At 52.5% G+C, this 27790-nt stretch overlaps 1 protein-coding gene across 3 annotated transcripts in view; it reads right to left on the bottom strand.

The window, feature by feature from the left end:
• Window positions 1–27790, bottom strand: part of LOC129530148 (granulocyte-macrophage colony-stimulating factor receptor subunit alpha) — a 45867-nt gene that overhangs the window by 13917 nt on the left and 4160 nt on the right. For 2 of the 3 annotated variants that reach the window (XM_055376910.2, XM_063703342.1), the window contains exons 2-9: window positions 27065–27152; window positions 15708–15809; window positions 12919–13061; window positions 9823–9946; window positions 9577–9706; window positions 8186–8358; window positions 3875–4008; window positions 2362–2391 (exon numbers count right to left, since the gene is read on the bottom strand). In XM_055376910.2, coding sequence (XP_055232885.1) covers window positions 2362–2391; window positions 3875–4008; window positions 8186–8358; window positions 9577–9706; window positions 9823–9946; window positions 12919–13061; window positions 15708–15783 — 810 coding nt within the window. In that variant the 5' untranslated portion in view covers window positions 15784–15809; window positions 27065–27152. The remainder of the gene's footprint in view (window positions 1–2361; window positions 2392–3874; window positions 4009–8185; window positions 8359–9576; window positions 9707–9822; window positions 9947–12918; window positions 13062–15707; window positions 15810–27064; window positions 27153–27790) is intronic. The other variant, XM_055376909.2, reaches the window with a different exon arrangement.

The raw sequence follows: 27790 nt of genomic DNA, 5'->3' as shown, positions 1-27790 counted from the left end.
CACTCGCTCTGTCGCCCACGCTGGAGTGCAGTGGCATGATCTGGGCTCACCGCAACCTCTGCCTCCCGGGTTCATGCTATTCTCCTGTCTCAGCCTCCCACGTAGCTAGGATTACAGGCGCCCACCACCATGCATGGGTAAGTTTTGTATTTTTAGTAGAGATGGGGTTTCTCCATGTTGGCCAGGCTGGTCTTGAACTGCTGACCTCAAGTTATCTGCCCGCCTCAGCCTCCCAAGGTGCTGGGATGACAGGCGTGAGCCACCGTGCCTGGCTAAAATTTTATTTTCTGAAACAGAACTTGTTGGCCAGGTGTAGGGGTGGGTGCCTGTAGTCCCAGCTACAGGCTGAGGCTGTAGAATCTCTGCAGTGAGGCTGAGGCAGGAGAATCGCTGGGAGGTGGAGCTTGCAGTGAGCTGAGATCGCACCACTGCACTGCAGCCTGGGGGACAGAGCGAGACTCCGTCTCAAAAACAAATACATACATAAATAAATGATTCAGGATCAACAACTGATATTAACAGACCTTCAGATGGATAGTTTAGCAAGGGATATTAAGATCCCGAAGTCTAGCATACTCATCGGACAGAGGAGGATACCGAGGGTCACAGTGGCCGCGAGACTTGGTAAATACCCGGCAACAGTACTCACTCTAAAAGCATTTTAGAGGGGGACATAATCTCCTTAGGCAGTCACTGGAATATATTCTTAACCCACGTAGAGGAAAGAGGAATAAAACGGGAAAATCAGTAGAACAGGCTGAGCATAAATATTCCAACCATTGGGACATGAAGGTTGAGGCCGAGAGCAGACCCTGCCCAGTGAGAACTATGAGGGGCCTCACCCGTGTGAGATCTGCGTCCTCCGGTTCAGGATCCACCGTGTCCACCCCTGGGCCACACTGGCACCAAGAGTCCCATAAGCCAAGACTGTAGGGTTATACTGGGTTCGTGGAGACTGTAGGGTGACGCTAGGGTTGTGAGTGGTTCAACTGTATGTCGGGCAGAATATTCTCCTGTCTACACTGGATCCAGGTAGACATGGGGCAGGCTCTCCTTCTTGTCTACACTGGGTCTAGGGGGAGGTGGGGCGGGGTCTCCTCCTGATCACACTGGGTCTAGGCAGACATGGGTCGTGGGTAGGGGACTATAGGGTTACACCGGGGGTCATGTGGGGTTACACTAGGGGTCGTGAGTAGGGGACTGTAGGGTTCCACCAGAGGTCATGGGTAGGGGACTGTAGGGTTCCACTGGGGGTTGTGAGTAGGGGATTGTAGGGTCACACTATGGCTCCTGAATAGGGGACTGTAGGGTTACTCCAGGGGTCATGGGTAGGAGACTGTAGGGGTCGTGGGTAGGAGACTGTAGGGGTCGTGAGTAGGGGACTGTAGGGTTCCGCCAGAGGTCATGGGTAGGGGACTGTAGGGGTCGTGAGTAGGGGACTGTAGGGTTCCGCCAGGGGTCATGGGTAGGAGACTGTAGGGTTACACTAGGGGTTGTGAGTAGGGGACTGTAGGGTTCCGCCAGGGGTCATGGGTAGGAGACTGTAGGGGTTGTGAGTAGGGGACTGTAGGGTTCCGCCAGGGGTCATGGGTAGGAGACTGTAGGGGTTGTGAGTAGGGGACTGTAGGGTTCCCCCAGGGGTCATGGGTAGGGGACTGTAGGGGTCGTGAGTAGGGGACTGTAGGGTTCCGCCACAGGTCATGGATAGGGAACTGTATGGTTACACTAGGTGTAGTGACTAGGGCACTGTAGGGTTACTCCAGGGGTCATGGGTAGGGGACTGTAGGGTTATGCTAGGTGTGGTGAGTAGGGGATTGTAGGGTTATGCCAGGGCTCACGGGTAAGGGACTGTATGGTTACACTAGGGGTCATGAATAGGGAACTGTAGGCGTCGTGAGTAGGAGACTGTAGGATTACTCCGGGGGTCGTGAGTAGGGGACTGTAGAGTTACACTAGGTGTGGTGAGTAGGGGACTGTAGGGTTACACTGGAGGTCGTCGGTAGGGGACTGTAGGGGTCGTGAGTAGGGGACTGTAGGGTTACACTAGGTGTGGTAAGTAGGGGATTGTAGGGTTAAACTAGGTGGACGTGGGGCAGGGTCTCTTCCTGTCTACACGGGGTCCAGGTGGTTGTGGGACAAGAGCTCCTCCTGTCTATACTGGGTCTCTGTGGAGGTGGGGCAGGGTCTCCTCCTCCTTACACTAGGTGTGGTGAGTAGGGGACTGTAGGGTTATGCTGGAGGTCGTCAGTAGGGGACTGTAGGGGTCGTGAGTAGGGGACCGTAGGGTTACACTAGGTGTGGTGAGTAGGGGACCGTAGGGTTACGCTGAGGGTTGTCAGTAGGGTCCGTGGTTTCACTTACCAGTAGGTTTTCCGTGCCAGGCTGGGTATTCTAGAAACAAAACAAAACACAACACAAGGCTCACTGTTTCCATTTCTAAAACACTGTAGATGGTTCACACAGTGTCTCCCCTGGTGTGGGCACCGAACAGGAAAGAGTCCCTGTGGAGTGGCAGGCAGGTCTCCCTCCACAAACCCCGAATCTACAAGACAGGTAGGATGAGGAGCTGCAAACACAGAAGTCTTCCTGGCCAGATATCTTCCTGTAACCCATCCAGAAAGGTCCCACTGGCCTTGGGGCAGGGTATTCTCCTGTCGTCCAGGTAGACATGGGGCAGGCTCTCCTTCCTGTCTACACTGGGTCCAGGTGGTTGTGGGACAAGATCTCCTCTTGTCTACACTGGATCGAGGTGGACGTGGGGCAGGGTTTCTTCCTGTCTACACTGGGTCCAGGTGGTTGTGGGACAAGAGCTCCTCCTGTCTACACTGGGTCCAGGTAGTTGTGGGACAAGAGCTCCTCCTGTCTACACTGGGTCTCCATGGAGGTGGGGCAGGCTCTCCTTCTTGTCTACACTGGGTCTCCATGGAGGTGGGGCAGGCTCTCCTTCTTGTCTACACTGGGTCCAGGTGGTTGTGGGACAAGAGCTCCTCCTGTCTACACAGGGTCTACGTGGAGGTGGGGCAGGGTCTCCTCCTGTCTACACTGGGCCCAGGAGGTTGTGGGACAAGATCTCCTCTTGTCTACACTGGATCGAGGTGGACATGAGGCAGTCTCTCTTCCTGTCTACAATGGGTCCAGGTAGTTGTGGGACAAGCGCTCCTCCTGTCTACACTGGGTCTCCGTGGAGGTGGGGCAGGGTCTCCTCCTGTCTACACTGGGTCTCCGTGGAGGTGGGGCAGGGTCTCCTCCTGTCTACACTGGGTCTCCGTGGAGGTGGGGCAGGGTCTCCTCCTGTCTACACTGGGTCTCCGTGGAGGTGGGACAAGCGCTCATCCTGTCTACACTGGGTCTCCGTGGAGGTGGGGCAGGGTCTCCTCCTGTCTACACTGGGTCTCCGTGGAGGTGGGACAAGCGCTCATCCTGTCTACACTGGGTCTCCGTGGAGGTGGGGCAGGGTCTCCTCCTGTCTACACTGGGTCTCCGTGGAGGTAGGGCAGGGTCTCCTCCTGTCTACACTGGGTCCAGGTAGACATGGGGCAGGGTCTCCTTCTGTCTACACTGCGTCCAGCTGGAGGTGGAGCAGAGGCTCTCCTTGCTTGTGGCATCGTCCCCCACACCTCCCGGTCCAGTTCCTGGTTCCACGGTTGCAGGATCATCCTTGTCCACCCTCCCTGCAACCTCCTTCAAGGTGGCTTCACAGGCCACAGACCGTTCACCTCTTCCTCCGCTACCCGAAGTGCGTTCACCCCAGAGTCACCGCTCACCACCCACCCATCCTTCCCCCAGGCCGATTCCCCGGGATTCCCAGGCTCCTGTGCGGGTGTGTCCCGTACGCCTCCCTCCTGGTGCCCAGCCCCGGGGAGCTCTCACCGACCTTTCTGTGGATGTCCAGCTGGTACTGAAAGTCCAGGTACGACAGCTTCTGATAGGTCCTGGGCTGTTTCCACCGTACGAGGCAGTGCGTCCTGTTGCAACGTACGGTGACATTGCTGGGAGGGTTGAATCGTTCTGTAACGAGGGCGCAGGACACACCCCTGAACCTGAGAGGTCCTGTCTACACTGACTCCAGGTGGAGGTGGGGCAGGGTCTCCTCCTGTCTACACTGGGTCCAGGTGGAGGTGGTGCAGAGTCTCCTCCTGTCTACACTGGGTCAAGGTGGAGGTGGAGTAGGGACACCTCTTTGACTACAGTGGGTCCAGGTGGAGATGGTGCAGGGTCTCCTTCTGTCTACACTGGGTCCAGGTGGAGATGGGGCAGGGTCTCCTTCTGTCTACACTGGGTCCAGGTGGAGATGGGGCAGGGTCTCCTTCTGTCTACACTGGGTCCAGGTGGAGATGGGGCAGGGTCTCCTCCCGTCTACACTGGGTCCAGGTAGATATGGTGTAGAGACACCTCTTTGTCTACGCTGGGTCCAGGTGGAGGTGGGGCAGGGTCTCCTCCCGTCTACACTGGGTCCAGGTAGATATGGAGTAGAGACACCTCTTTGTCTACGCTGGGTCCAGGTGGAGGTGGTGCAGGGTCTTCTCCTGTCTACACTGGGTCCAGGTGGAGGTGGGGCAGGGTCTCCTCCTGTCAACACTCGGTCCAGGTGGATGTGGACTAGGGACACCTCTTTGTCTACACCGGGTCCAGGTAGATATGGAGTAGAGACACCTCTTTGTCTACACTGGGTCAGGTGGAGATGGGGCAGGGTCTCCTCCCGTCTATACTGGGTCCAGGTAGATATGGAGTAGAGACACCTCTTTGTCTATGCTGGGTCCAGGTGGAGGTGGGGCAGGGTCTCCTCCCGTCTACACTGGGCCCAGGTAGATATGGAGTAGAGACACCTCTTTGTCTACACTGGGTCCAGGTGGAGGTGGGGCAGGGTCTCCTCCTGTCTACACTGGGTCCAGGTAAACGTGGAGTAGGGACACCTCTTTGTCTACTCTGTGTAGGGAAAAGAAAGAGAGATCAGGGGACCGGGTGCGGTGGCTCACACCTGTAATCCCAGCACTTTGGGAGGCCGAGGCGGGCGGATGACGAGGTCAGGAGATCGAGACCATCCTGGCTAACACGGTGAAACCCCGCCTCTACTAAAAATCCAAAAAAATTAGCCGGGCGTGGTGGCGGGCACCTGTCATCCCAGCTACTCGGGAGGCTGAGGCAGGAGAATCACTTGAACCCGCGAGGTGGAGGTTGCAGTGAGCCGAGGTCGCACCACTGCACTCCAGCCTGGGTGGGCGACAGAGTGAGACTCCATCTCAGAAAAACAAACAAACAAACAAACAAAAAGAAAGATCAGACTGTTACTGTGTCTATGTAGAAAGGAAGGTAAGAAACTCCATTTTGATCCGTATTTTGAACCACTGTTTTGCCTTGAGACGCTGTTAAGCTGTAACTGTAGCCCCAACACTGTCCTCACAGAAACATGTGCTGTGTCTCGTTAACAATAGGTTTGCAGGCAGCATGCTTGGTAAAAGTTATCGCCATTCTCCACTCTCTATTAACCAGGGACACCATGCACTGCGGAAAGCCGCAGGCACCTCTGCCCGAGAAACCTGGGTATTGTCTGAGGGTTCCCCCACTGAGACAGCCTGAGATATGGCCTCGTGGGAAGGGAAAGACCTGACCATCCCCCAGCCCGACACCCGTAAAGGGTCTGTGCCGAAGAGGAAGTCCTCTCGTGGTTGAGATAAGAGGAAGCCCTCCGTCTCCTGCCTGCCCCTGGGAATGGAATGTCTCCGTGTAAAACCCGATCGTACATTCGTTCTATTCTGAGACAGGAGAAAACCGCCCTGTGGCTGGAGGCGAGATATGCTGGTGGCAATACTGCTCGGTGACTCTTTGCTACACTGACGTTTGGGTGGAGAGAAGCATAAATCTGGCCTGCGTGCGCATCCAGGCATAGTAGCTTCCCTTGAACTTATTTGTGACAGAGATTCCTTTGCTCATATGTCATCCTGCTGACCTTCTCCCCGCTATCACCCTGTCCTCCTGCCACATTCCCCTTGCCGAGATAGTGAAAATAGTAAGCAATCAATACTGAGAGAACTCAGAGACCGGTGCAGGTCCTCCGTATGCTGAGCGCCGGTCCCCTGGGCTCACTGTTCTTTCTCTATACTTTGTCTCTGTGTCTTATTTCTTTTCTCAGTCTCTCGTCCCACCTGACGAGAAATACCCACATGTGTGGAAGGGCTGGTTGCCTTCACACTGGGTCCAGGTAGAGGTGGGGCGGGGTCTCCTCCTGTCTACACTGTGTCCAGGTAAATGTGGAGTAGGGACACCTCTTTGTCTACACTGGGTCCAGGTGGAGGTGGTACAGGGTCTCCTTCTGTCTACACTGTGTCCAGGTAAATGTGGAGTAGGGACACCTCTTTGTCTACACTGGGTCCAGGTGAAGGTAGTGCAGTCTCCTCCTGTCTACACTGGGTCCAGGTGGACGTGGAGTAGGGACACCTCTTTGTCTACAGTGGGTCCAGGTGGAGGTGGTGCAGGGTCTCCTTCTGTCTACACTGGGTCCAAGTGGAGGTGGTGCAGTCTCCTCCTGTCTACACTGTGTCCAGGTAAATGTGGAGTAGGGACACCTCTTTGTCTACACTGGGTCCAGGTGGAGGTGGTACAGGGTCTCCTTCTGTCTACACTGGGTCCAGGTGGACGTGGAGTAGGGACACCTCTTTGTCTACACTGGGTCCAGGTGGAGGTGGTGCAGGGTCTCCTTCTGTCTACACTGGGTCCAAGTGGAGGTGGTGCAGTCTCCTCCTGTCTACACTGTGTCCAGGTAAATGTGGAGTAGGGACACCTCTTTGTCTACACTGGGTCCAGGTGGAGGTGGTACAGGGTCTCCTTCTGTCTACACTGGGTCCAGGTGGACGTGGAGTAGGGACACCTCTTTGTCTACACTGGGTCCAGGTGGAGGTGGTGCAGGGTCTCCTTCTGTCTACACTGGGTCCAAGTGGAGGTGGGGCAACTACCATGTACAGGAGAGATACCCACTGGGGCAGGGGTTCCAGGGTGGGAGGTGGGGATGGGCTTGGTGGGCAGGAGTCACACTTCTGTGAGAGTCCTAAGCCTGAAGAGGCTGGGAATGTCCAACGGGATGAAGGAGTCCATGGGTGGGATGTGGTGGGCTTGGGAAGAGGAGAGCGTGTGGGCATACGGGACTGGCTCCAAAAGGCCAGCCAGGAGCAGGGCACTGGGACACGAAGAGGTGCTGGTGAGGAAGAAATGAAGAAAAAGAGGAAGGAAGGAGGAAATGAGTGAAGGAGAAGGAAGGAGAGGAAGAAGGAATGAAGAAGGGAGGGAGGGAGAGAGGGAGGGAGGAGAGAGGGAGGGAGGAGAGAGGGAGGGAAGGAAGAAGGGAGGGAAGGAGGAAGGAAGGAAGGAAAGGAGGGAGGGAAGGAAGGAAGGAAGGAAGAAAGGAAGGGAAGAAAAGGGAAGAAAGAAGAAAGGCAGAAAGGCAGGGAGGAAGGAAAGAAGGAAGGAGGTAAAGAGGTAGGTCAGGTGCAGTGGCTGACGCCTGTAATCCCAGCACTTTGGGAGGCTGAGGCAGGCGGATCATCTGAGGTCAGGAGTTCGAGACCGGCCCGGCCAAGATGGTGAAACACTGTCTCTACTAAAAATACAAAAATTAGCCGAGCGTGGTGGTGTGCACCTGTAATCCAAGCTACTAAGGAGGCTGAGACAGGAGAATCGCTTGAACCTGGGAGGCAGAGGTTGCAGTGAGCTGAGATTGCGCCACTGCACTCCAGCCTGGGTGACAGAGCGAGACTGTATCTCAAAAAAAGGAAAGTTAAATCAGCTCAGTTCTAATTTGTTACAGCACCAAAGTTACACAGATTTTTGTTTGTTTGTTTTTGAGACAGAGTCATGCTCTGTTGCTCAAGCTGGAGTGCAGTGGCACAATCTCACCTCACTGCAACGTCCACCTCCTAGGTTCGAGTGATTCTCCTCAGCCTTCCGAGTAGCTGGGATTACAGGCACGTGCCACCATGCCTGGCTAATTTTTGTATTTTTAGTAGAGATGGGGTTTCCCCAAGTTGGTCAGGCTGGTCTCAAACTCCCAATCTCAGGTGATCGGCCTGCCTCGGCCTCTCAAAGTGCTGAGATTACAGGTGTGAGCCACCACACCTGGCCTCAGTTACACAGATTTTAAGGCAGATTCCATTTCACCTATAAACAATAGGAAAATCATATGTGTTATTCTCACCTATTTTCTTTGTGTCCAAAAGTGAATCGAAGAATTGGATGCCAATTTCTCGGCTGGTTCCGTTAACCAGAAAGTAATTGCGAGACGTTAATCCTGACAGGTTATCCAGGTGACATCCCACATGGGTTCCTGAGTCTTGTATGTAATAAGGACACCGGATCTCCTTCCTTCTCCTGAAAGATTAGAAAGTGCTCAGAGAGCAATCAGGAAAACAAAACAAAACACAAAAACACAAAACAAAACAAAAACAAACACAAAACAAAACACAAAAACACAAAACACAAAAACACAAAAACACAAAACACAAAAACACAAAACAAAAACACAAAAGAAAACAAAACACAAAAACACAAAACAAAACACAAAACACAAAACAAAAACACAAAAGCACAAAACAAAAACAAACACAAAACAAAAAACACAAAACAAAAACACCAAAACACAAACAAAAAACACAACACAAAACAAAAACAAACACAACACAAAACAAAAAACACAAAACAAAACAAAAACAAACACAAAACACAAAACAAAACAAACACAAAAAACAAAAACACAAAAACACAAAACACCACAAAAACATGAAACCAAAAAAACACAAAAACAAAAGAAAAACACAAAAACACAAAACAAAACAAGAACACAAAAACACAAGGCAAAACAAAAAGAAACACAAAACAAAACAAAAAACACAAAACAAAACAACAACCAAAAAAACAGGCCAGGCATTGTGGCTCACGCCTGTAATTCCAGCACTTTGGGAGGCCAAGATGGGTGGATCACGAGGTCAGGAGTTCGAGACCAGCCTGGCCAGCATGGTGAAACCCTGTCTCTACTAAAAATACAAAAATTAGACGGGTGTGATGGAGTGCACCTGTAGTCCCAGCTACTTGGGAGGCTGAGGCAGGAGAATCACTTGAACCCTGGAGGGAGGCGCAGGTTGCAGGGAGCTGAGATCACATCACTACACTCCAGCCTGGGCGACAGAGCAAGACTCTGTCTCTAAATACATATATGGGGCCTGGTGTGGTGGCTCACGCCTGTAATCCCAACACTTTGGGAGGCCAAGGCAGGCAGACCACTTCAGCTCAGGAGTTCGAGACCAACCTGGGCAACATGGCAAAACCCCGTCTCTACTAAAAGTACAAAATTTAGCTGGATGTGGTGGCGGGCGCCTGTAATCCCAGCTACCTGGGAAGCTGAGGCAGGAAAATTGCTTGAACCCAGGAGGTCGAGGTTGCAGTGAGCTGAGGTGGCACCATTGCATTCCAGCCTGGGCAACAGAGCAAGACCATGTCTTAAAAAAAGAAAAAGGAAAAAAAGAAAACCAGCATGATTTTTTCTCCCATCCCTGCATTCCTCATAATTCTTCACATGAGGTGAACACTTACTTTGAGTTTTGTATGTACAAAAAATACTGGACGTCATGGGGGGCTGTCGGACCCCTCGCCCAGGTGCAGTTCATTAAATCCGCATTGTAGATGAAACAGGAGAAATTCTGAGCAGCGGTACCCTCCCTTCCTGGGAAGAGGTAGAAACAGAATAATTTTCACTCCGAAGTTCAACGGGATGCACTTTGATGCTGGCAGGGTGGTGGGGCCAGTGCTGTAAACGGATCCCTGAGCTGTCCTGCTTACCTGAATTTGGATAAAGCAGTTTCTGTTGAAATCCTCTTTGACTAGTATTCACGTGAACCTCAAATGTGACTCCTCCATGCAGACAGATTTCACGAAATGTGCACGAACATTCGTTGTTACTGAGCTGAAGAATTGCAACCAGACAGAGCCGATTAGGAAACAACCTTCTGTCTCCTACAGTCTTCAGGCTGGAGAGCAGTGGCGCGATCTCGGCTCACTGCACCCTCCGCCTTCCAGGTTCAAGCAATTCTCCTGCCTCAGCCTCCGGAGTAGCTCGGATTACAGACACCTGCCACCACACCCTGCTAATTTGTGTATTTGTAGTAGAGACAGGGTTTCACCATGTTGGCCAGGCTGGTCTCAAACTCCTGACCTCAGGTGATCCACCCGCCTCGCCCTGCCCAAAGTGCCGGGATTATAGGCGTGAGCCACCACGCCCGGCCATGGTATTGGTTTTTACCTGGATTTGGCGACATGCACCTGCCTCCCTTTGTGAAATCATCCCCCTAAGCTTCCTCCGAGGACTCTGAGTGGATACGCTGAATACCAGCTTGCAGGTGAAAACTCAATCTTATACTCTAGCAGTGCTGAAAGTATCAGACTAGAGGCCAGGTGCCGTGGCTCACACCTGTAATCCCAGCACTTTGGGAGGCCGAGGTGGGTGGATCACTTGAGGTCAGGAGTTCAAGACCTGCCGGGCCAACATGGTGAAATCCCATCTCTACTAAAAATACAAAAATTAGCGAGGCGTGGTGGCACGCACCTGTAATCCCAGCTACATGGGAGGCTGAGGCAGGAGAATCTCTTGAACCCAGGAGGCACAGGTTGCAGTGAGCTGAGATTGCGTGCCTGCACTCCAGCCTGGGCAACAGACAGAGACTCCATCCCCCCAAAAAAAGGGTCGGACATGGTGGCTCACACCTGTAATGCCAGCACTTTGGGAGGCTGAGGTGGGTGGATCACTTGAGGTCAGGAGTTCAAGACCAGCCGGGCCAACATGGTGAAACCCCCGTCTCTACTAAAAATAAAAAAATTAGCCAGGTGTGGTGGCAGGCACCTGTAATCCCAGCTACTCGGGAGGCTGAGGCAGGAGAATCTCTTGAACCCGGGAGGCACAGGTTGCAGGGAGCTGAGATTGCGTGCCTGCACTCCAGCCTGGGCAACAGACAGAGACTCCATCCCACCAAAAAAAGGGTCAGACATAGTGGCTCACACTTGTAATGCCAGCACTTTGGGAGGCGGAGGTGGGTGGATCACTTGAGGTCAGGAGTTCGAGACCAGCCCGGCCAACATGGTGAAACCCTGTCTCTACTAAAAGTACAAAATTAGCTGGGCGTGGTGGCGGGCACCTGTAATCCCAGCTACTTGGGAGGCTGAGGCAGGAGAATCTCTTGAACCCGGGAGGCACAGGTTGCAGGGAGCTGAGATCACGCCAGTGCACTCCAGCCTGGGCGACAGAGCGAGACTCCATCCCAAAAAATAAAGGTCGGACACGGTGGCTCACACCTGTCATGCCAGCACTCTGGGAGGCCAAGGGGGTTGGATCACGAGGTCTGGAGTTGGAGACCAGCCTGATCAACATGGTGAAACCCCACCTCTACTAAAAATACAAAAACTAGCCAGGCGTGGTGGCACGCAGCTGTAATCCCAGCTACTCAGGAGGCTGAGATAGGAGAATCGCTTGAACCCAGCAGGTGGAGGTTGCAGTGAGCCAAGATCACACCAGTGCACTCCAGCCTGGGCAAGAAGAGCGAAACTCCATCTCAAAAAAAAAAAAAAAAAAAGTGTGTCATCTGGGGTAACATAGCAAGACCACCCATCCCTCCGTGTAACACCTACCTATAGAATTGATTATCAATCTTCCAATCATCTATTATCACCTGTCAGTCAATAAATCATCTATCACCTGTCTATCGATCACCCATATTTCTCTCATCCTCTCCCTCCTCCTTCTATTCTTTCTGTGTTTCTCCCTCCTTCCCTCCCCTCTCCCCGCTCTTCCGTCTCTGTTTCCTGTGTTCCAAAAACCCTGACCTTAATCCCTTGGGGAACCAGGACGGTGACACACTGACAACGTGACTGACACTTTACTTTTCTCCATCCTGCTTCCACCAGACCCAGGCGCACATCCAACTGCATTTGCCAGGATTTCTCTTCTCCTGGGGTAAAATACGGTAACACAGGCTCTGCCTCAGGGAATCAGGCTCTGGTACACATTGTGGACATGACCTAACAGCACTTTCCCGGTCCCCGTGAGATTATTGGCTCTGACATTTCTCCAAATACCACACTTGTGTTGTTTGTGTCTGTGGCCCTCTCGCTTTTATTTAACTGAATTTATTATTATTATTTTTTGAGACAGAGTTTTGCTCTTGTTGCCCAGGCTGCAGTGCAATGGCACCATCTCGGCTCACCACAACCTCCACCTCCTGAGTTCGAGCGATTCTTCTGCCTCAGCCTCCCGAGTAGCTGGGATTACAGGCACCTGCCACCACACCCAGCTCACTGCAACCTCCGCCTCCCGGGTTCAAGTGATTCTCCTGCCTCAGCCTCCCAAGTAGCTGGGATTACAGCCGTGCAGGAGCACGCTAGACTAATTTTTGTATTTTTAGTAGAGACAGGGTTTCACCATGTTGGTCAGCCTGGTCTTGAACTCCTGACCTCAGGTGATCCACCTGCCTCGGCCTCCCAGAGTGCTAGGATGACAAGCGTGAGCCACCACACCCGGCCTTATTTTATTTTATGAGACGGAGTCTCGCTCTGTCGCCCAGGCTGGAGTGCAATGGCACGAGCTCGACTCACTGCAACTTCCACCTCCCGGGTTCGAGTAATTCTCCTGCCCTCAGCCTCCCGAGTAGCTGGGATTACAGGCATGCACCAGCACGCCCGACTAATTTTGTATTTGTAGTAGAGATGGGGTTTCACCATGTTGGTCAGGCTGGTCTCGAACTCCCGACCTCAGGTGATCCACCCGCCTCGGCCTCCCAAAGTGCTGGGATTACAGGCGTGAGCCACCGCACCCGGCTGGCCCTGTTGCTTTTAACTCAGAAAGGGATGTGTAAAGGACAGGGGTTGAGCATGGGAAATTCGTCTCACCCTGGGTTCCACGACTCTGTTCTTCTTGTCAGTTAAGAAACACCTGCTGAAGGTTGTGTTTTCTTGGCAGTCCCAGCTTAAATTCATCGTCCTGGAGTCAAACCTCACATTGAGACTAGAAGCTGGTACCACTGTTCGCAGATCTGCAAGGAGCGGGCACTGGATTCAGAATTTCCTCTTTTCTTTTCCTTTTTTTTTTTTTTTTTTTGAGATGGAGTCTGGCTTTGTCTCCCAGGCTGGAGTGCAGTGGTGTGATCTCAGCTCACTGCAAGCTCCGCCACCCGGGTTCAAGGGATTCTCCTGCCTCAGCCTCCCGAGTAGCTGGGATTACAGGCGCCGACCACCACGCCCGGCTAATTTTTGTATTTTTAGTAGAGACGGGGTTTCACCATGTTGGTCAGGCTGGTCTCGAACTGCCGACCTCAGGTGATCCACCTGCCTCAGCCTCCCGAAGTGCTGGGATAACAGGCGTGAGCCACCGTGCCCGGCCGGCCCTGTTTTCTCTCCTCCCACCCGGCTCTGGGAGGTGAAGTTCAGGGCTGGAACCTGCTGATTTTCCTCTGTCACCCACGTGGCCCCAGGACGTCCCACATCCTCAGGTATCTGTTCCTGCCTTGTCCATATTCCCTCCTTTTCACAGCCCCCTTGCTGTTTCTGAAAAAGGAGATTTCTACTGCAGAAATATTCAAAAATCATCTGAAGACTGGGGGTGGTGGCTCACGCCTCTAATCCCAGCACCTTGGGAGGCTGAGGCAAAAAGCTGACTTGAGCCCAGTAGGTTGAGATCCCGCCTGGGCAACATAGCAAGATCGCATCTCTTAAAAAAAACAATTTTTTAAAAAAATTTAAATTAGGCAGGCGTGGTGGTGCACATCTGTGGTCCCAGCTTGCTCCTTCTCCACATGGAGATGTTTACTGCAGAAATCATCAACAACTGGCCGGGCACGGTGGCTCACGCCTGCAATCCCAGCACTTTGGGAGGCCGAGGTGGGCAGATCACCTGAGGTCAGGAGTTCGAGGCCAACCTGGCCAACGTGGTGAAACCCTGTCTCTACTAAAAATACAAAAAAATTAGGTGGACATGGTGGCGGGTACCTGTAATCCCAGCTACTCAGGAGGCTGAGGCAGGAGAATCGGTTGAACCCAGGAGGTGGAGGCTGTAGTGAGCCGAGATCACGCCACTGCACTCCAGCCTGGGAGACAGAGTAAGACTCCATCTCAAAAAAAAAAAAAAAAAAAACAGAGAGAGAGAGAGAAAGAAAACCGCTTGAATGAGAACAGGCAAAGGCTCTTTATCCAGAGTGATGTGGCTCTGAACACGCTTCCCAAATTATGGAACCTTGGCAGTTTAATATAAAGCTGAAGGAATTTGAGAAAATTGCAGAAACAGAAAGCTGTCTTTGTCTGTCTTCCCTGAACCAGGTCACAAAAACCTGGAAATATTTTCCTGAAGCAGGCCCTGACACCCTCAGTCAAGAGGGTGCCTCCCGGAAATGCAAATCAAAACCACAATGAGCTATCATTCCACGCCAGTCACAGTGGCTGTTATTAAGAAGTCAACAAACAAGAGGCTGGGTGTGGTGGCTCACAGCTGTAATCCTAGCACTTTGGGAGGCTGAGGCACGGGATCACCTGAGGTCAGGAGTTCGAGACCAGCCTGGCCAACATGACAAAACCCCGTCTCTATTAGAAATACAAAAATTAGCTGGGCATGGTGGCGGGCGCCTGTAATCCCAGCACTTTGGGAGGCCAAGGCAGGAGGAACACCTGAGGCCAGGAGTTTGAGACCAGCCTGGCCAACATGACAAAACCCCATCTCTACTAAAAATACAAAAAAATTAGCTGGGCCTGGTGGCAGGCGCCTGTAATCCCAGCTACTCGGGAGGCTGAGGCAGGAGAATCGCTTGAACCCGGGAGGCTGAGTTTGCAGTGAGCTGAGATTGAGCCATTGCACTCCAGCCTGGGCAACAAGAGGGAGACTCTGAAAAGAAAGAAAAAGAAAGAAGGAAAGAGAAAGAAAGAAAGAAAGAAAGAAGAAAGAGGAAGAAAGAAAGAAAGAAGAAAGAGGAAGAAAGAAACAAAGAAGGAGAATAAACAAAGAAGGAGAAAGAGAGAGAGAGAGAGGGAGGGAGGGAGGGAGGGAAGGAAGGAAAGAAAGAAACAATGGAAGGAAGAAAGAGAGAGAGGAAAGGAGGGAAGGAAGGAAGAAAGAGAAAGAAAGAAGGGAGGGAGGGAGGGAAGAAGGAAGGAAAGAAGGAAACAATGGAAGGAAGAAAGAGAGAAAGGGAAGGAGGGAAGGAAGGAAGAGAAAGAAAGAAAGAAGAAATGAATCAGGAGGGAGAGAAGGATGGAAGGAAGGAGAGAAGGAAGGATGGAAAGAGGGAGGGCAGGAGGAAGAGAAGGAAGCAAAGGAGGGAAGAAGGAAAGGAGGAAAAAGGAAGGAAGCGAAAGAAGGGAGGAACGAAGGAAGGAAGGAACACTTTGGCCCCATGCAGACGTGGGTCCTCATCCTGGCCCCATCACTACCTGGATGGTCATTGGGTTAAACTGTGGAGGTATCTGAGCCTCCGTTTTCTCATCTGTAGAATGGGTGGATGGGAATTAATAGCAGAAAAGGAGGTGAGAACAAGAGGAGCTCTGAGCTTCTGGTGGGTTGGCTGGTGCTTATTGGGTCCCTCATAAACATTAGAGATGAAATGCAGATGGACCCAGGTATCCAGATAGGTCTCCAGATGCAGGACATCTAAACAGGGGCAGCAGAGAAGGTTCAGCCAGGTTTCCATACTTACCCGATTTCTCTGCGATCAGGAGGAATGCTGGGTGTGGTAACTCACAGAGCAGAAGGCTTGTCACCAGGAGAAGCATGGTGCTGGTCAGAGAGAAGGGAAGACCTGCAGGAGAGAAAATATCACACAGTGAGGAGGTTGCCTCTCCCAGGACATTCCTGGCAGGGGACCCCAGGGAGGTGATTTGGGGAAACAAACCCAGGATGGTGGTCAGCTGCTGACCTGGTCAAATGAGGGGTCATGGCCAGCTGGGGAAGGTCTGCAGGGTCATTATTCTGTCTCCCACATGGGACTAGGCTGTGGACATCTCTGGGGCCATTATTCTGTCTATCACATGGGGATTAGGACGTGGACATCTTTGGGGCCATTATTCTGTCTCGCACATGGGATTAGGACGTGGACATCTTTGGGGCCATTATTCTGTCTCGCACATGGGATTAGGACGTGGACATCTTTGGGGCCATTATTCTGTCTCGCACATGGGATTAGGACGTGGACATCTTTGGGGCCATTATTCTGTCTCCCACATGGGATTAGGATGTGGACATCTTTGGGGCCATTATTCTGTCTCGCACATGGGATTAGAACGTGGACATCTCTGGGGCCATTATTCTGTCTATCACATGGGGATTAGGACGTGGACATCTCTGGGGCCATTATTCTGTCTCGCACATGGGATTAGGACGTGGACATCTGTGGGGCCATTATTCTGTCTCGCACATGGGATTAGGACGTGGACATCTTTGGGGCCATTTTTCTGTCTCGCACATGGGATTAGGACGTGGACATCTTTGGGGCCATTATTCTGTCTCCCACATGGGATTAGGATGTGGACATCTTTGGGGCCATTATTCTGTCTCGCACATGGGATTAGAACGTGGACATCTCTGGGGCCATTATTCTGTCTATCACATGGGGATTAGGACGTGGACATCTCTGGGGCCATTATTCTGTCTCGCACATGGGATTAGGACGTGGACATCTGTGGGGCCATTATTCTGTCTCGCACATGGGATTAGGACGTGGACATCTTTGGGGCCATTTTTCTGTCTCGCACATGGGATTAGGACGTGGACATCTTTGGGGCCATTATTCTGTCTCCCACATGGGGATTAGGATGTGGACATCTCTGGGGCCATTATTCTGTCTCGCACATGGGATTGGGACGTGGACATCTCTGGGGCCATTATTCTGTCTCCCACATGGGGATTAGGATGTGGACATCTTTGGGGCCATTATTCTGTCTCCCACATGGGATTGGGACGTGGACATCTTTGGGGCCATTATTCTGTCTCGCACATGGGATTAGGACGTGGACATCTTTGGGGCCATTACTCTGTCTCCCACATGGGGATTAGGATGTGGACATCTCTGGGGCCATTATTCTGTCTCGCACATGGGATTGGGATGTAGACATCTCTGGGGCCATTATTCTGTCTATCACATGGGGATTAGGACGTGGACATCTTAGGGGCCATTATTCTGTCTCGCACATGGGGATTAGGATATGGACATCTCTGGGGCCATTATTCTGTCTCGCACATGGGATTAGGACGTGGACATCTTTGGCATCTCAAGATGGTCAATCTAGAGTCAAGCTTCCATGGTTCATGGGTCATGGCTCAGCTGACCTTCACGAGGGAACCCATAGCTGACACTAAAGGCAGGTTCTAACACACTTCAAGGAAATTGCAGTCACTTTCATTCATTTTTCATAGCTTTTACTTTCGGTTAATAATTAGTGGATTTGGGGAAATAAGATAAAGGATGGCTCAGGTTTTCATTTTCATAACTTTTGTTTTGTTTTGTTTTGCTCTTTTGTACTTTTTTTTTTCTTTTTTGAGACGAAGTCACGCTTTGTCACCCAGGCTGGAGTGCAGTGGCGCGATCTCGGCTCACTGCAACGTCCACCTCCTGGGTTCACACCATTCTCCTGCCTCAGCTTCCCAAGTAGCTGGGACTACAGGCGCCCACCACCACACCCAGCTAATTTTTTTTTTTTGTATTTTTAGTAGAAACAGGGTTTCACCGTGTTAGCCAGGATGGTCTCGATCTCCTGACCTTGTGATCCACCTGCCTCGGCCTCCCAAAGTGCTGGGATTACAGGCGTGAGCCACCGTGCCCGGCCCTGCTCTTTTATACTTTTTTAAAAATCTTGACTTTTGCAACAGCTATAAAAGGCAAGTGAAAAAAAAAAAAAGAAGAGGAAGAAAGAAAGGGTGAGTACATAAAACCACATGAATGAAGTTTAAATACTTATGATTAAGGGAAAGAAGCCACTTTCAGATGGCTGCAGACTGAGTCATTCTAACACTTGGACACTGTGGAAAAGACAAAATCATGGAAACAGTAAAAAGATCCGGAGTTGGTTGGCGTTGGGCAGACGGAGGGATGAATACATGGACCTCAGAGGATTTTTAGGGCAGTGAAACTACTCTTATTTGATACCTCTTTATGCAAAAAAGGAAGAAGAAGAAGGAGGAGGAGGAGAAGGTGCAGGAGGAGGAGAAGGACGAGGAGGAGAAGGAGGAGGAGGAGAAGGAAGAGAAGGAGGAGTAGGAGGAAGAGGAGGAGAAGGAGCAGGAGGAGAAGGAGCAGGAGGAGAAGGAGGAGGAGGAGAAGGAGGAGGAGGAGTAGGAGGAAGAGGAGGAGAAGGAGCAGGAGGAGAAGGAGGAGGAGGAGAAGGAGGAGGAGGAGAAGGAGGAGGAGAAGGAGGAGAAGGAGGAGGAGGAGAAGGAGCAGGAGGAGGAGGAGAAGGAGGAGTAGGAGAAGGCGGAGTAGGAGAAGGAGGAGCAGGAGGAGTAGGAGGAGAAGGGGAACAGGAGGAGAAGGAGGAGGAGGAGGAGGAGAAGGAGGAGGAGAAGGAGGAGGAGGAGTAGGAGGAAGAGGAGGAGAAGGAGAAGGAGGAGGAGAAGAAGGAAGAGGAGAAGGAGGAGTAGGAGAAGGCGGAGTAGGAGAAGGAGGAGCAGGAGGAGTAGGAGGAGAAGGGGAGCAGGAGGAGAAGGAGGAGGAGGAGGAGGAGAAGGAGGAGGAGGAGAAGGAGGAGGAGGAGGAAGAGGAGCAGAAGGAGCAGGAGGAGGAGAAGGACCAGGAGGAGAAGGAGGAGGAAGAGAAGGAGGAGTAGGAGGAAGAGGAGCAGAAGGAGCAGGAGGAGGAGAAGGACGAGGAGGAGAAGGAGGAGGAGGAGAAGGAGGAGGAGGAGAAGGAGGAGGAGGAGAAGGAGGAGGAGGAGAAGGAGGAGGAGAAGGAGGAGGAGGAGAAGGAGGAGGAGGAGAAGGAGCAGGAGGAGGAGTGGAAGGAGGTGGAGGAGAAGGAGGAGGAGGAGAAGGAGGAGGAGGAGAAGGAGGAGGAGGAGAAGGAGGAGGAGGAGAAGGAGGAGGAGAAGGAGGTGGAGGAGAAGGAGGAGGAGGAGGAGAAGGAGGAGGAGGAGAAGGAGTAGGAGGAGGAGAAGGAGGAGGAGGAGGAGGAGGAGGAGAAGGAAGAGAAGGAGGAGTAGGAGGAAGAGGAGGAGAAGGAGCAGGAGGAGAAGGAGCAGGAGGAGAAGGAGCAGGAGAAGGAGGAGAAGGAGGAGTAGGAGAAGGAGGAGGAGGAGAAGGAGGAGGAGGAGTAGGAGGAAGAGGAGGAGAAGGAGCAGGAGGAGAAGGAGGAGGAGGAGAAGGAGGAGGAGAAGGAGGAGAAGGAGGAGGAGGAGAAGGAGCAGGAGGAGGAGGAGAAGGAGGAGTAGGAGAAGGCGGAGTAGGAGAAGGAGGAGCAGGAGGAGTAGGAGGAGAAGGGGAACAGGAGGAGAAGGAGGAGGAGGAGGAGGAGAAGGAGGAGGAGAAGGAGGAGGAGGAGTAGGAGGAAGAGGAGGAGAAGGAGAAGGAGGAGGAGAAGAAGGAAGAGGAGAAGGAGGAGTAGGAGAAGGCGGAGTAGGAGAAGGAGGAGCAGGAGGAGTAGGAGGAGAAGGGGAGCAGGAGGAGAAGGAGGAGGAGGAGGAGGAGAAGGAGGAGGAGGAGAAGGAAGAGGAGGAGGAGGAGCAGAAGGAGCAGGAGGAGGAGAAGGAGGAGGAGGAGTAGGAGGAAGAGGAGGAGAAGGAGAAGGAGGAGGAGAAGAAGGAAGAGGAGAAGGAGGAGTAGGAGAAGGCGGAGTAGGAGAAGGAGGAGCAGGAGGAGTAGGAGGAGAAGGGGAGCAGGAGGAGAAGGAGGAGGAGGAGGAGGAGAAGGAGGAGGAGGAGAAGGAGGAGGAGGAGGAAGAGGAGCAGAAGGAGCAGGAGGAGGAGAAGGACCAGGAGGAGAAGGAGGAGGAAGAGAAGGAGGAGTAGGAGGAAGAGGAGCAGAAGGAGCAGGAGGAGGAGAAGGACGAGGAGGAGAAGGAGGAGGAGGAGAAGGAGGAGGAGGAGAAGGAGGAGGAGGAGAAGGAGGAGGAGGAGAAGGAGGAGGAGAAGGAGGAGGAGGAGAAGGAGGAGGAGGAGAAGGAGCAGGAGGAGGAGTGGAAGGAGGTGGAGGAGAAGGAGGAGGAGGAGAAGGAGGAGGAGGAGAAGGAGGAGGAGGAGAAGGAGGAGGAGGAGAAGGAGGAGGAGAAGGAGGTGGAGGAGAAGGAGGAGGAGGAGGAGAAGGAGGAGGAGGAGAAGGAGTAGGAGGAGGAGAAGGAGGAGGAGGAGGAGGAGGAGGAGAAGGAAGAGAAGGAGGAGTAGGAGGAAGAGGAGGAGAAGGAGCAGGAGGAGAAGGAGCAGGAGGAGAAGGAGCAGGAGAAGGAGGAGAAGGAGGAGTAGGAGAAGGAGGAGGAGGAGAAGGAGGAGGAGGAGTAGGAGGAAGAGGAGGAGAAGGAGCAGGAGGAGAAGGAGGAGGAGGAGAAGGAGGAGGAGAAGGAGGAGAAGGAGGAGGAGGAGAAGGAGCAGGAGGAGGAGGAGAAGGAGGAGTAGGAGAAGGCGGAGTAGGAGAAGGAGGAGCAGGAGGAGTAGGAGGAGAAGGGGAACAGGAGGAGAAGGAGGAGGAGGAGGAGGAGAAGGAGGAGGAGAAGGAGGAGGAGGAGTAGGAGGAAGAGGAGGAGAAGGAGAAGGAGGAGGAGAAGAAGGAAGAGGAGAAGGAGGAGTAGGAGAAGGCGGAGTAGGAGAAGGAGGAGCAGGAGGAGTAGGAGGAGAAGGGGAGCAGGAGGAGAAGGAGGAGGAGGAGGAGGAGAAGGAGGAGGAGGAGAAGGAGGAGGAGGAGGAAGAGGAGCAGAAGGAGCAGGAGGAGGAGAAGGAGGAGGAGGAGTAGGAGGAAGAGGAGGAGAAGGAGAAGGAGGAGGAGAAGAAGGAAGAGGAGAAGGAGGAGTAGGAGAAGGCGGAGTAGGAGAAGGAGGAGCAGGAGGAGTAGGAGGAGAAGGGGAGCAGGAGGAGAAGGAGGAGGAGGAGGAGGAGAAGGAGGAGGAGGAGAAGGAGGAGGAGGAGGAAGAGGAGCAGAAGGAGCAGGAGGAGGAGAAGGACCAGGAGGAGAAGGAGGAGGAAGAGAAGGAGGAGTAGGAGGAAGAGGAGCAGAAGGAGCAGGAGGAGGAGAAGGACGAGGAGGAGAAGGAGGAGGAGGAGAAGGAGGAGGAGGAGAAGGAGGAGGAGGAGAAGGAGGAGGAGGAGAAGGAGGAGGAGAAGGAGGAGGAGGAGAAGGAGGAGGAGGAGAAGGAGCAGGAGGAGGAGTGGAAGGAGGTGGAGGAGAAGGAGGAGGAGGAGAAGGAGGAGGAGGAGAAGGAGGAGGAGGAGAAGGAGGAGGAGGAGAAGGAGGAGGAGAAGGAGGTGGAGGAGAAGGAGGAGGAGGAGGAGAAGGAGGAGGAGGAGAAGGAGTAGGAGGAGGAGAAGGAGGAGGAGGAGGAGGAGGAGGAGAAGGAAGAGAAGGAGGAGTAGGAGGAAGAGGAGGAGAAGGAGCAGGAGGAGAAGGAGCAGGAGGAGAAGGAGCAGGAGAAGGAGGAGAAGGAGGAGTAGGAGAAGGAGGAGGAGGAGAAGGAGGAGGAGGAGTAGGAGGAAGAGGAGGAGAAGGAGCAGGAGGAGAAGGAGGAGGAGGAGAAGGAGGAGGAGGAGAAGGAGGAGGAGGAGGAGGAGAAGGAGGAGGAGGAGAAGGAGGAGGAGGAGGAGGTGGAGGAGAAGGAGGAGGAGGAGGAGAAAAGAAGCTACTCGGTATGATTCTAGAAATGGTGGATCCATGTCATTGTACTTCTATCCAAGCCCATAAGCAAGAAGAAGAAAAAGGAGGAGGAGAAGGAGGAGGAAGAAGAAGGGGAAGGAGAAGAAGAAGAAAGAAGAGAAGAAGAAGGAGGAGGAGGAAGAGGAGGAAGGGGGGAGAAGGAGGAGGAAGAAGAGAAGGAGGAGGAGCTACAAACTCAACCAATTGTCAACCAGAAAATGTTTAAATTCATTTATAGCCTGGAAGCCCCCACTTTGAGTTGTCCCGCCTTTATGGACCAAACTAATGTATTTCTTTTCTTCTTCTTCTTCTTTTTTTTTTTTTTTGAGACGGAGTTTCACTCTTGTCGCCCAGACTGGAGTGCAGTGGTGCAATGTCGGCTCACTGCAACCTCCACTTCCCGGGTTCAAGCGATTCTCCTGCCTCAGCCTCCCAAGTAGCTGGGATTATAGGCGCCCGCCATTATGCCACGCTAATTTTGCGTTTTTAGTAGAGACGCTGTTTTGCCATGTTGGCCAGGCTGGGCTCGAACTCCTGACCTCAGATGATCTGCCTGCATCAGCTTCTCAAACTGCTGGAATTACAGGCATGAACCACTGCACCCGGCCTTTGTAGCATCTTTAGTTCAAGCGTCTGCACCTGGTGGGACCCATCTGTCCACCCTGAGGTTCCTGCTCCAGACCTCCTCTCTGAAAGATTGCGTCTCTCGGCTGGGCACAGTGGCTCACGCCTGTAATCCCAGCACTTTGGGAGGCCAAGGCAGGCGGATCGCCTGAGGTCAGGAGTTCGGGACCAGCTTGGCTAATACGACGAAACCTCGTCTCTACTAGAAATACAAAAATTAGCCGGGTGGGGTGGTGGGCGCCTGTAATCCCAGCTACTCGGGAGGCTGAGGCAGGAGAATCGCTTGAACCCAGGAGGCGGAGGCTGCAGTGAGCCGAGATTGTGCCACTGCCCTCCAGCCTGGGTGACAGAGGGAGACTCTGTCTCAAGGAAAAGCAAACAAACAAAAAAAAAACCGGTTGTGTCTCTCAGACCGTTCCTCTGCAAGAGGAACCTCGCTTGCTAAGGGGAAGTAAAAGCATGTAGGCCACACCTGTTTCTTCTTCTCCTGCCCCTGCCCCCCGGACTCATCTGTAGCCCACATGACAGGGATGTGGCCGCTTCCCCCACTGGACTGCAGCACCCCGCTTCTTGGAGCCTGCTTCTGGGTCTTGCAGGTGTTTCTGGGCACTGGACAGACTCTCCTGTGGCACCCTAGAGATGCACATTCTGTCTGGGTGGGCCTGACCTTGAGATCCAGATACAACTCCCCAGGTGGTGGTAACAGGTGTAGAAGTCCTGTTCCTTGAGACTGGCCCCCTCTGCTGAGTCACTAAATGTTTGGGATATTTGTGTACTTCTCTTGCACTAGTTATTATTATTATTATTAATTATTATTATTATTTTGTAGACGGTCTTGCTCTGTCGCCCAGGCTGGAGTGCAATGGCACGATCTCGGCTCACTGCAACCTCCGCCTCCCGGGTTAAAGCAATCCTCCTGCCTCAGCCTCCCGAGTAGCTGGGATTACAGGCACCCGCCACCATGCCCGGCTAATTTTTGTATTTTTAGTAGAGATGGGGTTTCACCATGTTGGCCAGGCTGGTCTCCAACTCCTGATCTCAAGTGATCCCCCTGCCTCGGCCTCCCAAAGTGATGGGATGACAGGTGTGAGCCACTGTACGTACGGCCTTCTTGGTTGACTTATTTATTTATTTTTTGGAGACGGAGTCTCACTCTGTCACCCAGGCTGGAGTACAGTGGCGCCATCTCGGCTCACTGCAACCTCTGTCTCCTAGGTTCAAGTGATTCTACTGCCTCAGCCTCCAAGTAGCTGGGACTACAGGCACCCACCAACACGCCTGGCTAATTTTTGTATTATTAGTAGAGATGGGGTTTCACCATGTTGGCCAGGCTGGTCTCGAACTCCTGACCTCAGGTGATCCACCTGCCTCGGGCTCCCAAAGTGCTGGGATTATAGGCATGAGCCACTGCACCTGGCCTCTGGAGTAGCTAGTCTTTCACTATTTTACTTTCATAATAAACTTGCTCGCCCTGAAATTTTTTTCTTTTTTGAGACTGAGTCTCATTCTGTCGCCCAGGCTGGAGTGCAGTGGTGCCATCTCGGCTCACTGCAACCTCCGTCTCCCAAGTTGAAGCAATTCTACTGCCTCAGCCTCCGAGTAGCTGGGACTACAGGCACGCCGCAACACGCCTGGCTAATTTTTGTATTTTTAGTAGAGACGGGGTTTCACCATGTTGGTCAGGCTGGTCTCCAACTCCTGACCTCAGGTGATCTGCCCACCTCAACCTCCCAAAGTGCTGGGATTACAGGCATGAGCCACTGCGCCCGGCCTCTGGAGTAGCTATTCTTTCACTATTTTACTTTTGAAATAAATTTGCTTTGGCTTTGCACTGCTGACTCACCCGGAATTTTTTTTTTTTTTTTTTTTTTGAGATTGACTCACTCTATCGCCCAGGCTGGAGTGTAGTGGCATGATCTCCACTCACTGCAAGCATCACCTCCCGGGTTCACGCCATTCTCATGCCTCTGTCTCCTGAGTAGCTGGGACTACAGGCACGCACCCCCACACCTGGCTAATTTTTGTGTTTTTAGTATAGATGGGGTTTCACCATGTTGGTCAGGCTGGTTTCGAACTCCTGACCTCGTGATCCGCCCGCCTCTGCCTCCCAAGGTGCTGGGATTACAGGTGTGAGCCACCGCGCCTGGCCGCCCTGAATTCTTTCTTGTGTGAGATCCAAGAACCCCCTCTTGGGGGCTGGATCCGAACCCCTTTCCTGTAACACAAGCACCCTTGGTTGATGCTTTAAGAGAAACATGAGATGGGGCAGGAAGGGGTTATAACGAGCGACTTCTAAGCTTTCTGTCATTTCTTCACCTCCTTTCCCTGTCTTCTCAGCTACTGTGTAAGCTTTATTTATTTATTTAGAGACGAAGCCTCGCTCTGTCTCCCAGGCTGGAGTGCAGTGGCGCGATCTCAGCTCACTGCAACCTCCGCCTCCTGGGCGGAGTGGTCCTCCTGCCTCGGCCTCCCGCGTAGCTGGGATTACAGGCATGCACCACCACGCCCAGCTAATTTTTGTATTTTTAGTAGAGACAGCATTTCACCATGTTGGCCAGGATGGTCTCGATCTCCTGACCTTGTGATCCACCTGCCTCGGCCTCCCAAAGGGCTGGGATTGCAGGCGTGACCCACCACACCTGTCTGCTACTGTGTATGCTTTCTAGCAGGCCAGGATATGCCTCCCCAGACAAGACTGTGGGAAATCAGTATATGCCACTCCAAAATACATTTCACCCCAAAATATATTTACTTGACATATTTTGAAATGGTCCTGCAAAACTGTCTGTTGGCTGGCCACAGAGGCTCACGCCTGCAATCCCAGCACTTTGAGAGGCTCAGGTGGGTGGATCACTTGAGGACAGGAGTTCAAGACCAGCCTGGACAATACGGTGAAACCGTCTCTCTACTAAAAATACAAAAACTAGCCAGGTGTGATAGCGGGCGCCTGTACTCCCAGCTACTCGCGAGGTTGAGGCAGGAGAATCACTGGAACTCGAAAGGCAGAGGTTGCCGTGAGCCAAGATCATGCCACTGCTCTCCAGCCCAGGCAACAGAGCAAGACTCCGTCTCCAAAAATTAAAAATAAATAAATAAATATATATATAAACAAACATAAAACCAAGCTGCTGGCTGGGTGAGGTGGCTCACGGCTGTAATCCCAGTACTTCTGGAGGCTGAGGCAGGCAGATTAGGTGAGGTCAGGAGTTCGAGACCAGCCTGGCCAACATAGTGAAACCCTGTGTCTACTGAAAAACAAAAACAAACAAACAAACAAACAAAATTTAGCCAGGCGTGGTGGCATACCTCTGTAATGCCAGCTACTTGGGAGGCTGAGGCAGGAGAATTGCTTCAACTCCGGAGGCAGAGGTTGCAGTGAGCTGAGATCGCTCCACTGCACTCCAGCCTGGGTGACAGAGTGAGACTCTGTCACAAAAAATAAAACAAATAAAACAAAACAGCCAGACACGGTGGCTCACGCCTGTAATCCCAGCACTTTGGGAGGACGAGGTGAGCAGATCACGTGAGGTCACAAGTTTGAGACCAGCCTGGCCAACATGGTGAAACCCCGTTGCTACTAAAACTACAAAAATTGGCCGGGCGTGGTGGCTCACGCCTGTAATCCCAACACTTTGGGAGGCTGAGGCGGGCGGATCACGAAGTCAGGAGATCGAGACCATCCTGGCCAACACGGTGAAACCCCGTCTCTACTAAAAATACAAAAAATTAGCCGGGCATGGTGGTGGGCGCCTGTAGTCCCAGCTACTCGGGAGGCTGAGGCAGGAGAATGGCGTGAACCCGGGAGGCGGAGGTTGCAGTGACCCGAGATCGTGCCACTGCACTCCAGCCTAACAGACTGAGCAAGGCTTCATCTCAAAATAAACAAATAAATAAATTAAATTAACTTACATAAAATAAGTAAACAAACAAAAACATATAAAACCAAACTGCCGCTCAACCAGCTTGGATACGTGTTCTCAGGATCTCTTTAGACTATTTTCCCTGGGCCTTCTTGCTCACTCATATTTGGCTCAGAATAAATCTCTTTAAATATTTTGCTGTGTTTGGGACGGACTGTCGCTCTGTTGCCCAGGCTGGAGTGCAGTGGCGCGATCTTGGCTCACTGCAACCTACGCCTCCTGGGTTCAAGCGATTCTCCTGTCTCGGCCTCCGGAGTAGCTGGGACTAGAGGCACCTGCCACTACACCCAGCTGATTTTTGTATTTTTAGCAGAGATGGGGTTTCACCATGTTGGCCAGGCTGGTCTGGAACTCCTGACCTCATGATCCCCCCGCCTCAGCCTCCCACAGTGCTGGGATTACAGGCTTGAGTCACTGCGCCCGGCCGGCTCTTTTTTTTTTTGACAGGTTCATGTGTCTCTTCTGCCTGGAGACCCTTCAGGAGGATGTGCCTTGTCACGCCGCTTCAGGAGGATGTGTACTGTCTCAGAGGGAACGTGACATGTTAAATTTGTCATAGGTCAGACAGTTCCTCATTCAGATTCTTCTGCCCTGAGTTCTCACTTCTATCCTGGTTCATCATTACGGAGCAAAACATTTCAGTTCTTTAGACTTCACTTAAAAAAAAGAAAATCCCCAACCACATTACCGACAGGCCGAAGGAAGCACGTTCAGGGTTCTACGCAAACATCGCCGCTTCTCGGATCTGCTGTCTCCACGGATTTTCCTGCTGTGAACTGTGAAAGGTAAATAAGTCTCAGGACCCCAAAATCATGAAAGGTCATAGTGGAAACTGTCTTAGGCAAACCTGCCTCGCATTTTATTCGTAAATAAGGTACTACAAAGGTTTTAAAAATTACATACCGGGGCCGGGCGCCATGGCTCACGCCAATAATCCCAGCACTTTGGGAGGCCAAGGCTGGTGGATCACCTGAGGCCAGGAGTTTGAGACCAGCCTGGCCAACGTGGAGAAACCCTTTCTCTGCTAAAAATACAAAAATTAGCCGGGTGCGGTGGCAGGTGCCTGTAATCTCAGCTACTCGGGAGGTCGAGGCAGGAGAATCGCTTGAACCTGGATGACGAAGGTTGCAGTGAGCCGAGATATCGCGCCACTGCACTCCAGCCTTGGCTACAGAACGAGACTCTGTCAGAAAAAAAAAAAAAAAAAAATACAAAAATGAGCTGCGTGTGGTGGTCCATGCCTGTAATCCCAGTGACTCAGGAGGCTGAGGCAGGAGAATTGTTTGAACCTGGGAGGCAGAGGTTGCAGTGAGAGTGAGCCGAGATCGCACCACTGCACTCCAGCCTGGGTGACACAGCAAGACTGGATCTCAAAAAAAAAAAAAAAAAGGCCGGGCACAGTGGCTCACGCCTG

This window comes from Gorilla gorilla, chromosome X (genome assembly GCF_029281585.2).
Source record: "Gorilla gorilla gorilla isolate KB3781 chromosome X, NHGRI_mGorGor1-v2.1_pri, whole genome shotgun sequence".
In the NCBI taxonomy this organism is placed as follows: Eukaryota; Metazoa; Chordata; class Mammalia; order Primates; family Hominidae; genus Gorilla; species Gorilla gorilla.
The sequence above is the reverse complement of the archived record's forward strand: the minus strand, read 5'-3'. Positions and strand labels throughout refer to the sequence as shown.